The sequence below is a fragment of the Sorex fumeus genome, unplaced genomic scaffold, assembly GCF_029834395.1.
Source record: "Sorex fumeus unplaced genomic scaffold, SorFum_2.1 ptg000051l, whole genome shotgun sequence".
NCBI classification, from domain to species: Eukaryota; Metazoa; Chordata; class Mammalia; order Eulipotyphla; family Soricidae; genus Sorex; species Sorex fumeus.
The window spans coordinates 1,949,613-1,972,873 of NW_026606108.1; the positions used below are offsets into that span (position 1 = coordinate 1,949,613).

Here is a 23,261-nt window from a genome sequence, read left to right on the forward strand (position 1 = left end):
TCTGCCCTTAGAGACTGTCCTCCTTTGCATGCTAGTAAACTCAAATGATGCCATTAGTTTCTGAGATTTGGATCATTTCTCTTTAACCATTTATCTTTGCGTTTTTTGAATTGGACAATAAACGTTGATATTTGCTGAAGTATTTAGATTCTTTTCGTGCTCAAATCTGCTACGCAGTCTTTCTCATAAATGTTTTATTTCAGCTGTTATACTTTTTTCAATTTTTGATTGCAGTAAAATACACATAAGATAAAGTGTGCCATTGCACATAAAGAGTGCAATGCAGTGATACTAATTGCTCCATATTGCTGAGAAACTATCTCCACCCATCCCGAGAGCTGTTTAGTCTTGCAAAAGTCAAGTTCTAAGCCCATTAAGTGATATCTTGCCATTCTTTCTTTTTTCCTGAGAAAGATAACAACATTCTACTGCGCTTCTATAATTTTGACTAATCTATGTACCTCTAAAAAGGAGAAGTAGACCGTGTGTGTGTGTTTCAATTTAAAAAATGACCCAACTTTTCATCTATGCCACTTAATCTATTCTAGAAATAGACCAAGTTTGTTTCCTTATAGGGACAGACCACAGTTTGCTTATCCATTCTTATGTCAATGGACAGTTGAGTTGATTCCATAGGAAGGGAGTGTCAGCTAAACTCAGGAGAAACTTTCCTTCCCTGGAGATGCCCTAATCAGTCTAGTCTATGGGAAGTGCAGAAAGGCAGAAGCATTCTCTTAAGAGTTTCAGACTGTGGGGGCTGAAGTACAGAGGGAGGGTGCTAGCCCTGCTTGCAGCTGACCCAGGTTCTATCCCCAGCATTCCATTTGGTCCTCCAAGAAGTGCCAGGAGTAATTTCTGAGTACAGAGCCAGCAGTAACTCCCGAGAATTTCTGGGTGTGACTCCCCCCACAAAGCAAACAAAATAAAATAAAAGAACTTAAAACTGCAATCTAGAGCCATGAAGATATGGTTAATATCCACATCATCTTGAAGCCCAGGAACACAGAGTTGAGCTTTGCTCAGAAGTGATGGCCATGCTAGCCAGAGGCCAAGCAAACCTTCCTGAGAAGTACTTACCTTAATATAAGCTTCAAAGAGATCCTGCAGAAAAGAGACATTCCAGGAAGTACGAGTTCAAAACAACACATTATTGACCAGAAATGTAAACAAGCTATTGTGAGACAGTTAAAAATGAAAATAAAAATGCTACAATTCATACCACAAAGATATTGGCATGTTCAGGAAACAAGAACATGAAGACATTGGAAATTTGGTAAAGAAATAAGAGTTTGTGAATTATTCAGGAAATTGGAAAAGAGATGCAACAAAATAAGATGTCAGTGAATGAGAAATAATACATTTAATAGACGAGGTTAATGTATATCATTGGAACAGTCTACGGAGCCATATTGATTCACACACAGATGCTAGGAAAACGAGTACCCATATGTAACAATTTCATTCATAAAGAGGGAGACAATGCCAATGGCTCCAAGCTTTTAAGATAATTAGACAACAGCTGACCCATTTGAATCTATATGCAAATTTACGAGGCCTTCATAGACATTAGTCATCTAGACTAAACATCTAACAGTCTGGGGATGTGTTAAACTTAGACTCAATTAATTAAACTGATTTTTACTAAGAATGTTTTTACATTTTTCATTATAGGATATCAGAGCATTTTTTCTTTTTATGTTACCTTTTTCCAGACTTGTAATGAACAACATGGGCAGTAGCCAATATGGTAGAGTAGGTAGGACGCTTGCCTTGAACATGGCTGACTGAGGTTTGATATCCAACATCTCATATGGTAATTCCCTAATGTAGGGTCAGGAATAACCCCTGAGCATCATAACATCAGGTATGGCTCCCAAACCAAAAACAACAAGAAGAATAAAATGAACAACAGTATGCCCACCTATTACTTCATGTTTGCCCTCTAATTGTTCAATGAGGTAAACCACAAATCTTGTGCCTCATGTCATTACATTTGTTCTTCATGACCCAGGTACAATTTTAAAGAAAGCCAATAAAATCCATTGATTATTTATGAATTAGATTTCAGTGCAGACAGTCTACAACATTTCAAATGAACCATCCTACATTCTAAAGATGCATTACCATACTGACTATCCTTAAATATTTTACTCTACAAAATGAGCAAACACAGTGCGTATATCCTGAGATGTCCTTGTACTCAGCTCTAGTTGTCATCAAAAATTTTTGGTTACCTATTAACTATGTGATCAGTCTCATGTAAAATATAAGAAAACACAGAACTGTGAAAAATTGCGTGTGACAATAGTGAAATGAGAAAAACATAATTATTTTTAAATTAAAATATGATCCTTCCATTTAAAAGACAAATCATCTTGCCTAGATACATTAAAAACTATCATTGAGGAATATTGTGTAGGTCCAAATGAGATACACAGGTCACTGAGTGGAACACTTTGGTAAGTCAACTCTTTACCCATTATGAAAGCCTTCAATATTATAGAAAATGATTCACAGCTCCAACAAAATGGTCTGTTTTGTAATGTGAGTATATTAATTCTACAGTGAAAACACCCAGTGGCTTCTGGGCAGTGAAACTGTGATCAATACCAAGATCAATTCTATAGTCAGAAACCAGCACAGGGAACATTCTTCCCCACTATTCATACATCACACTGGTACTCACAGCTGGAGAAAATGAGAGGGCAGGAGTGCTCATCCATGGGGAAATTGTGTAGCTGCAGCTGACACTCTGCATTGATGGTAAGCCTGTGGAGAGATCCGAGTGTCACTCCTATTCAGTCATCCAGGTACATCCCCACAAAGTCTTAAGACAAAGGGAGGGGACATGCTCCTTTGCACACTGGGGACAGGGATGGGTAGAGGGTACCATGAGGATCACTCAATCTGGAATGGGACTCTGTGTAACTCACTCCATGGGCCATATTTTGTGTTAAGGATGGGAAGTAGAGAGAATTTCAGCTCAGACATTTCTCAACTGTGTGGAGAAATACAAAGCAAATCCAACAGAGAGGCAACAAATAAATGCAACTGTTGGTTTCTACATCCTGGTTTTCAATCTGTTGGACTGAATTCAATCCTTCCTCCCTCTGGAAGCTGGTGTGTGTCCACAAGACAGCAGTCCAAATTAGCATTGGGAGCTGCCCCCATGTCGGCTGACTTGGGGAAGTCACGTAGCTTCTTGAAGCAGGTTTTCTGACCTGGGTTGTTTTTCATAACAACCAGGAAGACCCCACAGAGGTCAATTCAAGGATAACTTCCCCTTTTATTAGAAAAGCATTCGTCAAAACTTCTTGTTTGGTCTGTTCAGTTGACTTCAGTTTTGGTTTGAGGGCCACACCTGCTAGTACTCAAGGATCATCCCTGGTGGTGCTCCAGGAGTCAACTATGTAGGGCCGGGGATCAAACCCAGGAGGAACTCCCTCATGCAAATCCTGTTCTCCAGCCTTTTGAGCCAACTCTCTTTGCTCTTTTTCTTTCCCCATACTAATTTATTAGCTATAAACATTTTATTCTTTTACAAATTAGTACTCCAAGATTATGACTATTTTTGTTTATTTTGGGGCCACATCATGCAGTGCTCAGGGGTAACTCCTGGCTCTGCACTTAGGGATCATTCCTAAGGATGCTCAGGAAACCATATGGGTTGCTGGGATCATATCCAGGCTGTCCATATGCAAGGCAAATGCCTCATCTGCTGTGCTATCTCTCTGGCCCCAAGGTCATGACATTTTAAAAATTACTTGCCGAGTGGATCTGTGAGTTAACTATATTCAAGATAAATTTACAAGGTCTACTTTAAGCAGGAATGGACTCTGGTGCAAGAAGAAATTTATATCCACTACTGAAACTATGTATGCCCTTCTTTTTAAAGGCTTGGTACGTGGATGGGCTTTTTCAGGATGCTGTAGCAGGTTGAACAGGACACGCAATGCAGACTTAGCAATAAAATAAGGTTGCCTCACACAACAATCTAAATTTTGGGCCCAGAGTCAGTCCATCCCTCATTAAAATCCAGCGGTGTCTTACCTTAAGGTGTAAAGGATTTTCCCATCATTCCAGATTCGGAGGAGTTGATTGGGTGTGGTGATCCAGTGGGCCTCTGCAGTCTTAGAATTGCGGAAGATGGTGTCGGGAATCCAGATCAGCCCCACCATGTTGCTGTTCAGGGTCAGGATTTTCATGGTGCTGTTGAATCGAAGGCGGCTATCTGTCCAGGTCTGAGCAAAGAACACATCGATTTGGTACTCCTAGAACAGAGAAAAGGACAGGAAAGATGGTGCTGTCAGTGGATTTTCTATGTGATTCGCTGTCCAAAAGTCTGTATTTTCTCGATAAGGCTCTTGCTTTGCATGTAGCCAACCTGAGTTTGATCCCTGGCACCACATATGGTCTCCTAAGTCCCACCAGGAGTGATCCCTGAGCACAGCGGTGTGTGGCCCCAAAACAGAAACAAAATTTGTATTTTCATCTATTTATTGTGTTCCTCCCCCCAACATCTTCACCTTTTTTTACTTTTTCTGTTAGTTCTTACAAACAGAAGTACTGAACCTGGTCTAACATGGTCTAATTCTCAACAAATTGTGGTCAGTATTATGGGTCAATTGTGTGATAACAAAGTGACAGTGATTAGCTGGTTACATTTTAAAAGGTACGTAAACTGTGATGAGGAAGCAAAAGGATTATAATTCAGGGCAGAGATGCAAAAGTGCCTAAATAACAGTCCAAGTTATCACCATTAGCTTTACCTAGAAAGCCTTTACTACTCCATCTGAAAAGTGGGTACAGAGAGGTATCTACCTGCTAAAGAAGTTGTAAGGAAGAAAGAAACTACTATAAGACAAACTGTCAGTGTCTTACATAGAACAGGAGACCCATTATTATAGGTATATAAGGTAATAATTATTATTTTCACAAGAGAATGCTCAAACAATATAACTCAAGTCAAAAAAAAAAGAGAAGCAGAAACAAAGCACTATTTAACACATTGTATACCTCCAAGCCTGGCAAGCTCCCCGTGATGTATTCGATATGCCAGACACAGTAACAACAAAGTCTCCAATGGAGATGTTACTGGGCCCGCTCGAGTATATGTTATCAATTACATATAATAATAACACTTGTGGCAAGCCAACCAAGTGTTAATTCCAACATAAGGCTGATGGAATTAAAATTATTGCCATAAATGGAAGTCACTGAGGATTCACGACATGGAATATGACTCTTATGTGTCTAATATGTTGTAGGGAGGAGCTAAAATCACTTTAAGACTTAAAGAAATACTCCTGAATCAACCCAAAAGATGCAGCAGCAATGTAAAGGACAAATGTTGGGTCAGGAGTATGTGGAAGACAAGGCTGCGGGTCCTCATCCACGTTCCAGGGTCCATTTGGGATTCTCGTCCTGATAAATGTGCTGTTCTCTCTGCTCAGATCTCATCTCCCTGGGGCTTGGCTAGGACCCTGTCTGGTATCCTGGAGACTCATGGCCCCTAATTTGCTACAGGGGTGAGAAGTGACTGCGCTTTCCCAGCCAGGAGCTGCTTCCCATTCTTCTCTCTTCCCTAGTGTCTTTCAACCCTTGCCAAGAAGAACACATTTATTTTTGTTTTGTTTTTAAGCCACATCCAGGGATGCTCAGCAGTTACTCCTGGGAGGTGATTGGGGGACCATACGGGATGACGGGGATCCAGCCTGGCTTGGCTGCATGCAAAGCGAGTGCCCTACCCGCTGTCCTATCACTCCAGTCTCCCGTAATACATTTCTTGTGAGAATCTTCAAAGCTTTAACAGGTGTCCATGAGTGCAGACACTCCTGGGTGTCCCCTGGAGCACTTACAGGAGCTGAAATGTGGCCATTTGTTCCAGTACCCACATAAGGGTTAACAACTGGACCTCCAAGTCCAAGTAGAAATGACCTCTGGGCTCCGTCAGTTAACAAACTACGTGAAGTCCTTTGCCTGTCTGCATCCCTGTGCCCTCTTCCAGGCACATGGGAGGATGATGTCAGAGGACAAGACGTGGCTCTAGCCCTGACAGATTCTGCCTCCACATCTGTGCGAGGGATGCCCTGCTCTGTGAAACTCTCTTTTCCCTTCTGTGCCTGCCTCTTGGACTCAAGATGTACCCAATCCTCAGGGGTTTGTGTTCTGCAGGAAATATCTGGCCACCATCTTGAAGACAACAGTGGGGCAAATGGGGTGGGAATCCTGCCTCCCCCAAACACTGTGTTTCTATAAGGAATCTCCTAAGACAGTCCTGGGGCAGGGATGCTGGGGTTCGGGGGTGCTCTCTGCTCTGAAATCTGGCCATTGAGCCCCACACCGAAGGATATAATGAGTTGGGGTGTGTGTGTGTGTGTGTGTGTGTGTGTGTGTGTGTGGTACATGGCTTGGATGTTTTATCGCGTCAACATTTTACTTAATGTTGGAGAAACACTTGCCACCCACAGAGAACTCTTTTTTATGTCTCTCATAAACTTTCTTTGTAATGGCATTAATCATCTTTCTATTCTGTAGGGGGTGGGGGAAGGGGAAGAAAACCATACTGCAATGTGTTTCTAAAAATCAACAATATTTTATATAACGCATAAGTAGCTGTGAGATGAATGTGTTTTGAATGCTAACAAATGGGATGGGTGAAAAATGAGCAGAACCCCTGATTTACACATGTGGGTGTGGAGGGCCTCCGTTCATAATATGTTTGAATAATTGGAGGGCTTAATGGCTCCTAAATAGGTCGGGAATTACTGTACAATGGGGAACATTTTGACAAAATAGAGGAGATAGCAGGCCTTCCAAGGATCCCTGCTAACTTTGAAAGCAATTTGTTTCGCTGTACTTCCCTTTGCCAAAAAAAGGAGAACAAACGGGAAAATGATTAATTAATAAAGGACGACTCTCAGAAGTTGGGGAGACCGGCATAACTGGGACCTGGAGCTATCGCCGGCTGGGTTCTGGGTGCACTAAGTTGCCAGACTGCCTGGAGAGATGGAAAATGTACTAGGAAGGGAAGTTCTCTTCCTTGGGGGGGGGGGGGGGGGGGCACAGAGGTTTCCAGGGACACATCCTGCTTCTATTCCTTCTGTGCTCAGGAGTGAACCCTGGCAAAGCTCCAGGGAACACAGGCAGGGCTGGGGTCTGAACAGGGGAGGTGACACGCAAGGGCAAACATGTCACCCTGTATTATCTGGCCCTCAGCCATTCTCTTTAATGTCACCCCAACCCTAGGCTGACTTGAGGTGCATAAACCTATGAGGAAATGGTAAGTAAACTAAAGTAAAGTAAAGACCCTCCCGTCGATCATCGATTTGCTCGAGTGGGCCCAGTAACGTCTCCATTGGAGACTTTGTTGTTACTGTGTCTGGCATATCGAATACTCTCGGCAGCTCGCCGGGCTCTCCGAGAGGGGCGGAGGAATCGAACTCGGGTCGGCCATGTTGGCTGCGTGCAAGGCAGACGCCCTACCCGCTGTGCTAATTTGAATAAAAGCATTTTAATTTCTTCCTTAGCAGGTCTGGAAATCTAACAAAGTCTAACATCTTTTTTAAATTAATTAATTTTTAAATTGCATCACCATGAGAGCATTACAAAATTGTTCATGATTGTGTTCCAGTCACACAATGTTTCAACACCCATCCCTTCACCAGTGTAATTTTCCAGCACCAGTGTCGCCAGCTTCCCTCCCACCCCTTCAAGCTACCCCCACCCTCACCCCAGACTTCTTCCATGACAGGCACCTCTCTTGTCTCTCGCTCGCTCACTTGCTCACTCGCTCTCACTCTCTCTCTCTTTCTGAATTTAACACCTTTCTTGAACCATTTTCTGAAATGAGTCCTGGGAGATGCAGATTTACAACTGGCCCCCTGTCCTCCCACCCAAGACTCCTGAAGTCTGCCACGCCACCCCTGTCATATATTAGCTTTCCTCGGAGGGACTCTCCCTCTCACAGAATACCCTCCCATAGACTTGGGCTTCTCCAGCATTGGGGACCCGCCCCCACCCCACCATGGCACTCTCATTTCTGAAATGGCCAAAACAACCATCGAAAAGTTTAAGCTGGTTCCATCACAGTGAACACAAGAAAGGTGCATTGACAGTGGAACGTTTTTGTAGTACCCTTATACTCAAGAGGAGTACCAAAAGCTTCTACCAAGTCAGGATGGGGCCTTCCCTGGGGATTCCTCCACATCAAAGACATGGCATAGCCTGAAAGGGGAGGGGACACTTCCAAAGCTGCATTGTGATCATCCAGGCTTCTAGAAGTTCAATGTCAGGGACCAGATAGGACAGCAGGAGTAAGCACTGAGTACTACTAGGTATGGCCCACATATATCTAAAAGAGTTTTTAATTTTGAAACTAGATTTTTAAAAATACATTACTTTGAAAGACCCTCTTTTTATCTCTATGCTGCTATAGAACAGGACTCTCAAATTCTCTAATTTGAGAGGGATGTCTACAGTCAATGCCAGATTGAAGACTCCACACCAACTCCCTCCTCCTTCTCAGCTGAACTTAATTCCTGTCTTCAAGGCAATTTCCCTTTCATGAAAAATACACCAAAAATTAATATGTAATATAAATATCCCATTCTATCCCATTCTTAAAGCAGCACTGGCAGGCACATGTCTGTGTCCTTACTGTGTGCTATGTAATCTATTTATTTGACTAGTGATTTCTTAGATCTTCCCGACAATGTCATGTAGATGACATGACTTGCTTGATTTTCTATCCAAAGATAAGAGTCAGCATATAGATGAACTTCCTTTTCAATTAGAACAAAACTGAACTACATTTTCACACTTTTGTGGGGTTGGGGGTGGTGAAAATAATAATGGACCAGAAAACCTAATAAGTGAATTTAATTTACAAAACTCAATTACAGGGGAAATATTTAGATTTCCAGAGTGCATTAGACAAACCTTTCAAAAATGACTCATCACTGGTGATGTCTGAGAACATGGCATGTGGGCTGGGAGGTGTCGAAGGATGGAGCACAGTCTTTATCTGATCCTGATCCTGTATTCAGGATCCTGGGTTCAATCCCGGTAGCTCAGAGTGGCCTGGGCACTATTGGACTGATCCCCAACCATGTACCCAATGCATGGCACAAACATAAACACAGCTATGAATGTGAAATGGAATGATGACAAAAATCAGAGCTTAGATATTTTCAAAGAAGTCAAGTGACTGAGTCTGTACTACAAAAGGGGAGTAGAAGTGAATGAGTCCTGAGGGCACAGGGAAATTATGTACCTGTTTGGTTTATAGTCACTGACATACACCTAAGAACATTTTAATTGCTAGAGAAGTGCTGCCATTTTGTAAAAACAGCAAATATTACCAAAATCATTTTAAAGTGGAACATTTCATAGACTAATGTGATTTCTGTGGATAAAAAATAATGTTGCTTATATTGGTCATACTAAGAGAAAAGCGCTTTAAATAAAAATACTTATTATTTAGATTCAATTTTCCAATTACCCTACCACTCATGGGAATATGTTTTTCTGAATTGCCTCCAAACACTGCCGTTCATTTGTGTGTGAAAGTGGGGTAATTTCACGGCTGTGGTGTGTGTCCCCGATCTGCAGTTCTGTGTTGAACTGAATATATGTGTATCTTAACCTTGACTCAGGAATCCCCACATCTCCCACTGCTAACAGCAATGCAGATTTAATCAGCGATTCATCTAGACACTGTAAATGAAGGGGTTGGCATTTTGAAATGCTCCCTTAAAAGCGTGAATGCCTGTGTGTGCTTCTGTGTGTACATGTGTGTGCCTGTGTAAATGTGTACATGGTATGTCTGTGTGTGCCTGTGTGAGTGCATGTGGCTGTGTGAGTGTGTGCATGTGTGTGTGAATGTGGCTGTGTATGCTTGTATGAAGGTGTGCATGTGTTTGGCTTTGTGAGTGTGTGCATATGTGTGTGCCTACATGAGTGTGCGCCTGAGTATGCCTGTGTGAGTGTGTCTATGTGAGTGTGTGATATGTGTGTGGCTGTATGTGTGGCTGTGTGAGACTGTGTGCGTCCATGTGAGTTGTGCATGTGTTTGTGATGTGTGTGTGGCTGTGTATGTGGCTGTGTGAGTGTATGCTGTGTGTGTGATGTGTGTGACTGTGTGTATCCATGTGAGTTGTGCATGTACTTGTGACTATGTGAGTGTGTGATGTGTGTGTGGCTGTGTGATATGTGTCCATGTCAGTTGTCCATGTGTTTGTGACTATGTGTGTGACGTGTGTGGCTGTGTGTGTCCATGTGAGTTGTGCATGTGTGTATGACCGTGTGATGTGTGTGTGGTTGTGTGAATGCGTGTCCATGTGTGTGCATGTGTGTGGCTGTGTGAATGTGTGATGTGTGTGTGTGACTGTCCCTGGCACACACAGTCATGGGGCTCTGCCCACAGCACTCCAGGGCCCTGGCAAGCAGACTGGGCCTTCTCTCTCCCTTTCATCTTAAAGTTTAACTGAAGTTTTCATTACGTCTGTGCCCCAGTAGCAAGCCTGTTGCACCAAAGCTTGAATGCTTTTCAAACTTTCCAAAATACATTTCTACCATAACAATTTAAATGTGTTGGTCTTCTATTATGTTTTCCCCCCAACATAAGTGCTAGAAGACCTTTGGCATATTTCTTTTGATTTTTATTAAGACATTCAAGTCTCCAGCAAATTGGGATATTTTTCTTCCACTCTAATTTGTATGCTTCTTACTTTGCCTTTTGAATTGATTACAACTTCTACACTGATATTGAAATAAGAGTGTGAAATAAGAGTGTTGTTCTCAGCTTTAGAAAAAAGCATTCAGTCTAAGAATTAACTGTCTAACAATTTAGAACTGTGACAGCTGGGGTTGGAGAGATAGATAGTACAACAGGCTGGTTGCTTGCCTTGCTGTGGCCAACCTATGATTGATCCCTGGCTTTCAAGTTGGTTGGAAAACCAACTCTATATTTCGCTAATGCGCTCATCTGCTGCCTTTATTAATCCACTTGAAACACCCAGGGGGAGTTTTGTTGATGTCTGTTTCTCTTGGTAGTGGCTGTTTGTATTGCATTTCCCAGTTCTATCATTTCCAGTGGGTTCTTCTATCTTCTGTTTTGGTTCTTTACTGAAAGAATCACAACTGTTTCTCTGTGTATTAAAAAAAAAAAACATTTGCCTCAGTACTTCGAGTTAATTCTAACATCTATTTAATATCGGCGAATGAAGCTATTCACTATCTTTTTCCAGAGGAGCTCATAGATTCATTCTCGCCCATACACTTATAGGATGCACTCATATTTTGTTTTTTATTTGATGGGAGTATGGTTCTTCCTCTAAATCTGCAGAAAATTCTGCTATTTTAATTTTGAGTAGGCACCCTTTTCTTCAGATGGTCCTCTATACTCTGGGGTTCTAAGGTGTGTGTCAGAGCAGAATTCTAAGCTCCTCCAGTGATTTCCATGTCTTCTGTGTATGTCTGCAGCCTAAAAAGTGGGATTTCAATTCACGGCTCTCAAGGTCTCTGCCGGGTTCATTATGATCATGCAAGCTCCTGCAATCTATTATGGCCCTAAGAGATTTTCCTAGTTGTTTTCTCAACCACACTCTTAATTTGTGATCAACTCAGCATATTTGCATATTTTTAATCACTGGGCTTCCCCCTTGATTATATTCTGGCTGTATCAGTGGGGCTCTGTTTACTCTCCTCTACTCCACAATTCCTTGTTTTTAGATGACAAGTGGGAGGCAAACAGGAGAATCTCGATGAACGCTGCTCCAACCATGCAGAAAGGAATGGTCCTCTTTGTCTCAGGAGTTCTGGTTGTTTGGGGCTCCAGAGCTTCCCCAGTTATGGCCTTCATAGATTTTCCGAGTGAGTCAGGAATAATGGGTGAACTAAGAGTAGAAATGAGTCATTTTACTCTCTAAGAATTAGCAGTTCTTTCCCAACTCTTCAGTTAGGCTGGAGGATTTATGTTAGAACTCTCATTGTTTACAAAATGACTCTCAGTCTTTCAGCCATGTTGACTTCCAGCCAACAGCTCCTGAGGGCAAAACATGTGAAACTCACTGACCATTTGGTATTGACTCAAATCCTGGTGTTTTCCTCCAATATTTACTGGAGGAAAGTTGAAGGTACACATGAGAAGAGTGTTTCATCCTCTTGGGCGAATGTTCTAGAGATAATCACTAGATCTTATTGATTTATAGTGTTGTTCAAGTTTTACATACTCCTGATGACTTACATCTGTTCTATTCATTATTGGAAGTGGGGCATTGAAACTTCCAAATATTATCACTGAATTGCTTATGTTTCTCTTCACATATTTTTTGCTTCATTTATTTGAGACTCCATTGTCTATATTTGTGTATATATACATATATACTTTTTCCCTGATGATCCTTTCATCACTGAATAATATCCTTATTTATTTTCTATAACATTTCATTTTCTCTAATATCAGTATGTTCACTTCAGCTCCCTAATGTCAGTTATTTGCTTTACAATTTTTTTTTTATTTTTTGACTTTGATCTTTTTGTACCCTGAACCTCACTGGTGTCTTATTGGGCATTATAGAGCAAGGCTTTTTTCCTTTTTATCCAAGCTGATAATCTCTGCTTTCAAATGCATTATTTGATCTATTCACATGCAATATTATTGGTAGTTGGATTTACATCTTTTACTGGCTTAGAAAAAAAAAACAGTCCTTTGTCCTTTGTTCCTTAGTTCCTTCCTTGGTACTGAGTAGAGGTTCTCTATAATGTGACATTTGAGTATCTATTGTGATAGTAATTTTTTGGCTTGTATTTTTAAGGTTATACACCTGTTGTTCTTAAGCTCCTAACACACACCTTAACTTACTGAATTACATTTCATATTTATGTTAATCTATCCTAGTAAAATATGGAAATCTTATGTCCACACTGTTTCTACCCCACAATTCAGTGCTATTATAGGTGTATAAAGAATATTTACATATGGTAAAGTACATTATTAGAATTACTATTATAGATATTTTACACTTTAAAAAAGGCATAAGGGAGAACAAGTGCTTATCTATCATTTCTATTTGATAAATAAAATATTAACAAAGAGTTCTCAGGGTTTACTCCTAGCACAAATCACTCCTAGTGGTACTTAGGGCCATATTTGGTGCTGGGGATTGAATCCAAGTTGACTTCATGCATGGCAAGTATTTCGTCTGCTGTAGTGTCTCTCTGGTCTCAATTCTTTTTTTCTGATTTTTCCCCCTCTCTAAGGATTCCAGTTAGTGTGTGGTGTTAATAACCTTTGTGGGATACAATTTCATTCTGCCCCAAACTCCTTGGCATTCCCATTATCCGGTAATGACATTTCTTTATGTTCCAAGTGCAACAACGTAATTATACGTTGTTCTATGCAGCAGCTTCTTAAAGCATTTAAGAGAATATGCAATTACACTGTCTTTTTAAATTAGAGAATCAGTTTGGGTAGCTGAGCCACTCCAGAGAAGCAGGGGCCATGTAGCTGCCATGGTTCTTTGGAGTTGCACAGAAACAAAGGCTGGCCCTGAGGTTGAGGTTTCCCCTTTTGTCGTTGGCCGAAGGAATTCATTGAGCTTGGAGGCCAGCAGTGTGCCATCGCTGCATGATGCTGGGTTGAGTTTGGAGAGGGACAATCCCCCCACCCCGCCATTTTGCCCCTAGTGAAGTGTATCAGTTACCTAAGTTACAGAGGGGGTCCTGGGTGGGAGAGCAGCTATGATTTAGTAGGTTGCTGGAATGGACATTCTCCATTTGCTGGATGCATTCTGGACATGTTCTAGACTTGAAACACTGTGTGTGTATGTGTGTGTATCATTTTTTTCTTCTTGAGTGGGGTTCATCAGGAATAGGGTCTGCCGAGTTCCTCCTTCCACCAACTTCCAGAACTGCCATCTGCCTTCCTAATTATCTGCAAATAGTGACAGCTGTATTTACTCCTTCCCAGCACTTACACCCCCTTGAAGGAGCCGAGTTGAGGTTGGATTTGTATTTCCATCCACTTTACTCTGCAGTAGACTTTGGGAGTCATCATCCAAAGTTTGTGGCTTAACTTGAATCCTTGGAGAAAGATCCCCAGACTCTAGTTTTATGTGCCAATGCGGAAGAGCTGGCTGGAGTTTTGCTCTCAGCCTCGGCCTGGTGGTGTCTTTCAGCAGCACCACATGCTCCTTCAATCAGCTTCACCCGGGCAGCCCTACTCCCCACTGGGGATTGCTCATCACCCAAATCTGGATGGGGGTGGGAGGGATACTGGGATCAGCGGTGGTGGAGAATGGGCACTGGTGGAGGGATGGGTACTTGATCATTATATAACTGAAACTCAAGCACAAAAATTTGTAAGTCTACAACTGTACCTCATGGTGTTTCACTAATAAAAATTGAAAAAAGGGGGGGAAAAAGATGCGTGGCAGAAACAAAAATCCTCATGGACAAGATGCTCATTTCTCTAAGATTTCAGGCAGAGTTGTTAAATTTTGCCATCACTAGTGACTGTATTTTGTGGCTCTTTTGTTCCAATGTCCCTTAGTCACTGGTATTGGGAGCAGACGTCTAAGCCTTGCCTTTGACTGGGTTCTAGAAATTAGGTCCTACATGGTGCAAAGCCTAATGATGACTAACAAGATTTCAGGGCAGTTTGAGAGAGAGGAAGAGAAACAGCCCTCTATTTGAGTATCAAGTTATAGACAGAAAAGCAATATATATCGAATAAGACCTATTCTACCCTACCACTGTATCACTGTCAATTTCATTGATTAACTCAAGAGGGCACCAGTAACGTCTCCATTTGTCCCAGCCCTGAGATTTTAGCAGCCTCTCCTTACTCGTCTTTCCCAGCGCTGCTGTACTGGAGGCCCTTTCAGGGTCAGGGGAATAAGACATGTTATTGTTACTGTTTTTGGCATTTCGAATATGCCACGGATCATAACACTTGCTAGGCTCTGCCGTGTGGATTCTACCCTATATTGGACTGAAAACTGACCAGGGGCCAGAGAGGTAGCACAGTGGATAGGGCATTTGCCTTGCATACAACCCATCCAAGTCTAATCCCTGGAACCACATATGGTCCCTTATGCCCCACCAGGACTGACCCTTGCGCAGAGTCAGGAGTAAGTCTTGAACACCATCAGGTATGGGCACCTGTACACAACCCCCTCCTCTGGCAAAAAAAAAAAAAAAAAAAAAAAAAAACTGACCAGGAGGTACTTTTTCTTCTTTATCAAGACCATGTCAGGTCTTACCTTTGGGGACTGATTCTGCCCCTAACTGGTAGGGGCCGTGTCTGTTTGGAACACGTAATCTATACAAACTTCATTCTGAAACATCCAGCAGAGACCAAGGGAGACCTCAGCACATGCTTTGCATGCATGAGCAGGCAGGTTCCCCTGAGCAGCTGGGGGTGATCCCCAAGCAATGGGGGGTAGAGGGTAATGCAGTTCTGAGCACGGCTGGCTGTGGTCCCAAAACATACCAACTGGCAAGCAAAAGAAATATCAAGCAAATGGGGCCAGGGGATATAACTTAGCAATGGAGTACTTGCCTGCATGTTTGGAAACCCGGGGTCCAGTACAGAATGTGCTCTCTCTGTTCTATCTGTCTCTGTCTGTCTGTCTGTCTCTGTCTCTGTCTCTGTCTGTCTGTCTGTCTCTCTCTCTCTCACACACACACACACACACACACACACACACACACACACACACACAAAGGAAGGTGAGGGAGTTCAAACTAGAGCACATGCCTTGCAGGTTCATAAGTGTAGCCACAAATTTAATCCCTGGCTGTTCCCTGAGCACCATCAAGTGTGGGGCAGGTGGCCCCCACACCTCTGGGCCGAGCATCCCTGCATCCCAGGCCCTGGCACTGCCATCAGGCCCACACTCCAATGCTGAGTGTCATGGGAAGTGAGCACAGCCAAGTCACAGACATTCCCTTCTTTCTTTTGCCCATGGCAGAGAAGCAGCAGTTCTCACAGCTGTGCTTGGCCGGAGAAGGAAGACTTCTGCTCCCAGTCTGCTCCAAAGATCAAGCTTTGGAAAACTCCAGGGCAAAGACCACCAACCCCCAGCTGCTAGAGGCCTATCAGAGTTTCAGCGATGAAGCAGTGGGCCATCAAGGGCTCCACATCACATGGGGCCAGTGTGAGGTCTGTGCTGTGCCCAGGAGATAGCTTAAGACAGGGACCTACAGCCAACAGCAGAAGGGCACCCACATGAGCTGTCGAGTTAAAGGACTGTGATGCCAAAGGCATCTGGGGCCTAATTTTACACTCTGTTTCCCCAAGGATCTACCAGGAGCCAGTAGGTCGAACTGTCATGGGAGGCTCTTCCTTACGAGACTGGCAATGGATACCTCCTCCAACTAGTTTGGGGGCTTTATGGGTCATACCCAGTGTGCTCAAAGCTTACCCTTGTGCTCAGGGATCACACATAGCGGGGCTCAGGGGATGATTTGAGAAGACAAAAATCAAACCTCGTCAGCCACATGCAAGGCAAGTGCCCTCCCCACTGTACTATCACTTTGGCCCCAACTCTTCAAATATTAACAACACACTAAAGCTGCTCTGAAGCTCCATTCTGAACCATACTCCACTACTGTGTTCCTGCGGCTTTTCAGTTTTATTTTATGGCACTTGTCACACATAAACACACATGCATACATATGCCACAGTCACCCTATTTATTAGCTTTATTTTTTCCTTGAGAATGGAGCTCCACAAAAACAGGAATGTGTGTGTGTGTGTGTGTGCATGTGTAGGGGGTGGGGGCTACACCTGGAGATGTGCAGGGTCATTTCTAGCTCTACTTGTGGGCACTCCTGCCAGGTACTCAGGCAACCCCACATTGTCTGGAAGTATCTTTTCCACCCAAATTTGGGGTTCTTCTTCATTAAAATATTGGGTGTTTTGTAAGTCCTCTACAGCACTGGGGAGGTTGTGGAGGCTAATTAAACAAGCACGTGAACAAAGGGTTTTCAACAGTGCATTTGCTTGCTGGTGGTGTGGTTCTATGGAACCTCTCCGGTTCTTCTCCTTCCCTTCAATCTTTCCTCCCAGAGAGCACACTTGTGTGACTTAATTGATTATTTTTCTCTCCTTATCAAGTCTTTGCTACTAACATTGAAATTCTACTTGGATGTCCTCCTCTCCTTCTAAGGCTATTTACATCCTGTGCCTATTGTCTATTTAGTCTGTTTTTCACACTCATCTCCCTGATGAAGACTTCCACACAAATGGAGGCAGAGAATGTTCTCTGATGTTTGTAAGGGAGGAGAAAGACAACATGAATACCAGCAGGCAGTAATCATTCAGCTCCTACAATGCCAATCTTCCAATTCACCTCTGAACCTCCATCAACCACTTTCAACGATAGCTTCCTTCTCTTATGCTTTCACTCATTACTTGAGAAAGTGGTTTTCTTTATTCCTACTCCTGTAATATTATTAATGACTAGCTTTAGTGTTATCAGATAAAGTACAGTCACGCACATCAGACCTCCCCGTTGCTATAGAAATAGCCTAATTTCTTTTTCCTTTGTCCCTTGTTTGAAAGCACTTCTGTTGGTGGCTGTGATAGAAATAGGCGTCCTGGTTGCTATAGAAACAGTTTGCAGCAAGTAGCTTTTCTCCCCCAGTCTGCACCCCTAGGTCCTTATTTCAGCTAATTGGCATGGAGGATCATTTAGGACACAATTCAGGTCAGAAAGCCTAGTCTAGTTCCAGTGTACAAATGGCTCAGTGACATTAGAAGTGTCCATTACAGGAGTCTCTCTCTCTCTCTCTCTCTCTCTCTCTCTCTCTCTCTCTCTCTCTCTCATCCACACATAGTTTATTAAACAAAGCAAAGGACAAGCACAATACAGGTACTAAGTGGCCATCATGTTTGGTCCATAGTCTATTTTCAGCACACATCTACCATCCCAAGCAAGCTGTTCAACCATTTCATCTACTTAGTGGCTCTTCTCTATCCCTGCTGCCTTTTCCCCCAGTACATGAGGTTGGCTTCCAAGCCATGTAGCAATCCTCCTGTCCCTTATCTCTACTGTCCTTAGGTGTTAGTCTCCTATTATGTTACTTTATATTCCACATATGAGTGCAGTCATTCTATGTCTGTCCCTCTCTTTCTGACTCATTTCACTTAGCATGATACTCTCCATGTCTATCCACTTGTATGCAAATTTCACACTTTCATCTTTTCTAAGAGCTTCATAGTATTGCATGTAGTATTAGTATTGTGTACACACACCAAAGTTTCTTTAACCAGTCATCTGTTCTCAGGCACTTGGGTTTTTTCCAGATTCTGGCTATTGTAAATAGTGCTGCAATCTTATGGTAATTCATTAAAATAAAAAAATAATAATAACTAAAAAAAGGACAAGTACAAGACCCTAAGGGGCTCATTCACCAATGGATCCTCAGATGTGTACTGGGCACAGTGAGGTGACAGTTTCACCTTGGCATTGAACATTCTTCACTCACTTGAAGAGATATTCCACTGTTTCAATACAATTTGAAATATTGAAAAAGGACAAGATAGACCCTTGCTGTGGAATGTTTTCATTAAATAAGAGACATCTAAACTGACCATTTAATTTAGTTTTTATCTTGAAATGCAATGGAAATTGGCATTTTAAACATTTGCCGCTATGTTAATGATTTCACTGGAATTTAATTATGTGGGGAGAAATCAGAGAAAGGAATGATTTTAACAATTGATGTAAAGTACAAAAGTCAAGGCTAAACTAATATATCAACCGGGCATGGCACAGATATTAGCATACAAATCATTCAGAGCAGCCTACAATAGAGTTGAAATATCCTAAAAATAGAAATAACATCTACAGTTATGTGTAAAACCTGAGCTACCCTGGGATCTAAAATCTAACCAATACAGCAACATTCACATACACGGTTTATGTATTAAATCAAGAATAATCTGAGGATGAGCTATATCAAATATCTTGAGGATTTGAGTACAAATATCTTGCAATAAATACTCATGTGCACACATAAAATATACTGGTGTTCCACAACATCTAAAAACTTATCTGTAATTGTTCTTCCTGCAGTACTGAGAAAAATACTGTAAGAAAAATAGGAAACTTCTATTGTTCAGGTCAGCAAAGTCAATGCATTTCTCCTCTTCCTTTTCAATTTAAGGATAGTTTTAGATTTACAGGAAAATGGCAAAGACAGGGGCTGGAATAACAGCACAGCAGGTAGGGCATTTGCCTTGCATGTAGCAGACCCAGATTCAATTCCCAGCATCCCATATTGTCCCCCAAGAACCTCCAGGAGTAATTCCTGCGTGCAGAGCCAAGAGTAACCCCTGAGTATCGCTGGGTGTGACCCAAAAAGAAAAAAAAGAAAGAAAATGGCAAAGACAGTCCAGGATTTCCCTTCCCCTATAACCAGGGCTTCCCATTAGTTGATATCTTATGATAATACATTCTACCTGTTATAGCTGAAGAGCCTATGGGGGAAGAACTTGGCTAAGCAAAGTCCATTCATTGTTCAGACTTCCTTAGCATTAACAGAAATCTTTTTCAAACCCCAGCATCCCATCACTCTGAGAGTCATCCTATCTCTGTGGGGCCTTCTTGGTGGAATAATTTTAGAAAATCTTTGTTTTGATAGTTTGACAGTAATTGAGAGGTATGAGAATTCTGTGGCATGTTCCTCTTCTGTAGGTCTTTGTCTGGTGGTTGTTTTCGGTTTAGGGGCTACACACGGCAACGTTCAGGACTTACTCCTGGCTCTGCACTTATGGATCATTCCTGGCAGGGCTCAGGGGACTATGTGGATCAAATCCAGGTTTTCCATGTGCAAGACAAGCCCCCTAGCCATTGTACTACTTCTCTCTGGCTTTGACTTTTATTTTAAAAGATATTTCCAACAACATCCTCCCCGCCCTCCGCCAGTTTCCTAACTATACAAATTAAAAACTTTAATAACTTTGCTTTATACTGGTAACTTTGCTTCATATTTTGAACCATAACATTGTCCACATATACAGTTAAATATTAAGGTTGTTCAGGAAATAAATTTCTTATTAGCAGCATTTCAGATCCATTTAGCAGAAAAGAGTATAGCGATCAGACAAATGCACAAACTCATCATTCATGACAAAACCCAGAAAGATCTGGGAAAGGAATGATCTTTAAGAATTTTGCTCCATCAGTGTAATTTTTTCCTATTGAATATTTCAGCTTTGCTTTGAAAAACTGTTTGGAAAGTCCATGAACTTCTAAATAAAGAAATCCTTTTTCAAGTCCTCAAGATGAGATCATATAAAGAATCAAGACCTGTGCCTAGGTCAACTCATTTTTATTGTGTATTATAAGAAAAGTGTTATTTATCAAAAACAGTCATTGTCATTGTGTTACTTGAAACCCTAAAAATATTCTCAATGCTGCTGAAGGAAGTTCAGCACATTTCACGTAATCTATTTTAATTTTTTCAGCAACTATGGGTGATGGCCAAGGTCTGCTGGTAAAAGCAACACTCAGTGGTAAGCGAAGGAGCTGTTGACATGAACAGATGCACCATAATATTCAACGCCCCATAAAATGAGACGCTGGCAGGAGGCTTTTATTAAGGTCAAAGATGTGAATTTCAAAAGGAAGTAAATTTTAAAAATTTAATTAATAAAAAAAACCTTGTTTATCAAACCAAGTACTTAAGAAAGAAGCTTGTTCTAAAAGTGAGTATAGAATTGAAAAATGCTTTTCAAAGAGAAGAGAAAATAACCTTTAATGTGATTCGAATGCACTTGAAAGCATGCACACACAGTTAACTGGAACTTTCTGTGCAATAGGGAGTAAGATATCTAAAGATTTCAATTAGCAGCTCATCTGCTAATGTAAATCCTTGAGGCTGAAAACAATTGAGATACTTATCCTAATACCCCACATGATTTGGCAGTGTTAGAATATGTTTTGGACATAAATCTATTAAAAGATAGTGTCAACTCCTTTCTAAAAGCCCGCCCCTTATAATTTTAGTTACTGTTACAGACTCTGGCTTCATCCTTTTTCCTTGTGCCTGTTACAACTCCAAACAGCAGGTACAAAAATACAAAAGTAAATATTTGCATGTTTGAAAAACCATTTACACAACTTTCTGGTTCAGCAAGCCCTTTCATCTAATGGTGATAATCAACAAGAGATTTTTACTGGTAACATATTACACATATTTTGGGAAAGTATTTCTCACAGTAATACCAAACTTTTTACTTTCATTAGAATCTTAGTATAAGAAGTTCCCCAACAGAGGTAACTTGTCATGAAACAGGATATTTCAGAGACAGAATTAAGACAGTTCCTGCCACTTCCAGAAAGACATCATTTGAATTCTAAAATTCAGGGAATCGACTCATTAAAGAGTTCGAATTTTCTTACAGGAACTGGTTCTGTCTTTAACTGCTGCCAGAACAATTTCAAAGCTATTCATTGTCAAATTCCACGCAATCTGATTATCCTTCAAAAACTTTAACTTCAGTATTCCAATTCAAACTGCAGCCTATACGCACTCTTAAAATGGATTTGACTGACTCAGATATTATTTATTTTCTCAGGGTGGCAAGTTTAAGTTTTGTGTAAAAAGAAACTTACACTCGCATTTTTTGTTTTCTCTTTTTTGGTCACACCTGGTGATGCTCAGGGGTTACTTGTGGCTCTGTGCTCAGGAATTACTCCTGGCGGTGCTTGGGAGATCACATGGGATGCTGGGGATTGAACCCAGCTTGGCTGTGTGCCAGGCAAATGCCCTACCTGCTGTACTATTGCTCCAGCCCTCCTTGTACTCCTAATAATCTTTTTAGTATGCAGTCAGAAATCAGCTTGTTCCCCCCTTTTCTATGAGTTCATTTGTCATCATTTCTTAGAAATGTTAAGAAATTCCACCAAGGAATTAAAAATATGGCTTTAAAGAGTTGACAAAAATAAACTAGAAGAGAAATGAATTGTCTCTCTGCTTTCATCCTGGGGCAGAGATATCCTGTAAGGCTCCTATGTTCTGGCCCATCCACCTTTTCCTAGCACACTCTGTGCCTCTCACTACAACACTTACTCCAAAAGCAGGGGTGGGACACAGTTCCCAAGAGCCCCTTTGGACCACCAGGCTCTAATTCTGTAATTGATTGGCCATAAGATAACTAGCAAGTCTGTAATGTGCCAGTCACTCATTTGACTAGTCCTCACAATAAACAATAAGAGAATACAGATGGGGATGAAATTAATCACCTGAAGGCAACACACATTCATTAATGTTCACTCCATTGAACAATGCATAAATTTTTCTGGAAATGCTGGTGTAAAGAAATGCACTTCCTGAATGGATCCAAACTTTGATTACATCCACATACTTGGAAGCCCAGCTTGAGCTCCCAATTCATATTGTCAGCTGTCTTTCTGCTCAGGGATCAACTTGATACAATTAATTTTATCCATGATTTAACATCAAGTCTTCTAGATAAGCTCCCTTGATCTCAAGAAAGGGGCAGCTCCCTTGAAAGCAAGAAAGAGAAGAGCAAACCTATGGATGAATACATTGTCTCAGTCCCTATTTCCTCGGGCTACCTATGCTAGGATTTTAATTGCCAATACTCAGTGGAGAATTGCTGATTTTTCTATCTCTTGGGCCACTGCTGTAAGATTCCCAGGTCCCTGGGGATACTCTGTACCAACATCATCTTGGATCAGGAACGTGGAAGCCACAAAGGCAGGTACCATAATTATCGTCTAACCTCAGCTTTCATTTTTCCCTCTCTCCTAGCTAGACTTATCCCACCCACAGACCATAATCATACAAGCACAGCCAGGCTTCACCAAGCACAGGAATGCACTCTTCCTGTCATCAGTCATGAATAAAATGGACCTCCCGGCACAGGCCTTCTCAGCAACACAGGAGGATGTTGCGTAACTTTTAAAAAAGATCATTCCATCCAAGAAGGCATTGCTATTTCAAATGTGTGAATAAGGAAGACTCAAACTGTAAACAAGGAAGAGCTGAACTAAGAACAAGCAGAAGCATCCACAATCACAGTGGAGATTTCACAACCTACCCTTGGAAGTGAATAGAACCACAGGACAGAAGAGAAATGAAAATACAGATAAACTAAATGCTACCACTACTAGACAAATATTAAAATATGGACAAACTAAATGCTACCACTATCTAACAAGATTTAACTGATAAGTAGAGGTGATTTCTCACTGCCAGCAGAATAAACTGCTGGGATG

The 23,261-nt window shown here is 41.6% G+C and overlaps 1 protein-coding gene across 2 annotated transcripts in view; it reads right to left on the minus strand.

Annotated features, from left to right (window-relative positions):
* The window catches only part of GABRG3 (gamma-aminobutyric acid type A receptor subunit gamma3), a 449,853-nt gene that overhangs the window by 178,860 nt on the left and 247,732 nt on the right, over window positions 1-23,261 (minus strand). For both annotated transcript variants that reach the window (XM_056124363.1, XM_056124362.1), the window contains exons 4-5: window positions 4,051-4,271; window positions 2,687-2,769 (exon numbers count right to left, since the gene is read on the minus strand). In XM_056124363.1, coding sequence (XP_055980338.1) covers window positions 2,687-2,769; window positions 4,051-4,271 — 304 coding nt within the window. The remainder of the gene's footprint in view (window positions 1-2,686; window positions 2,770-4,050; window positions 4,272-23,261) is intronic.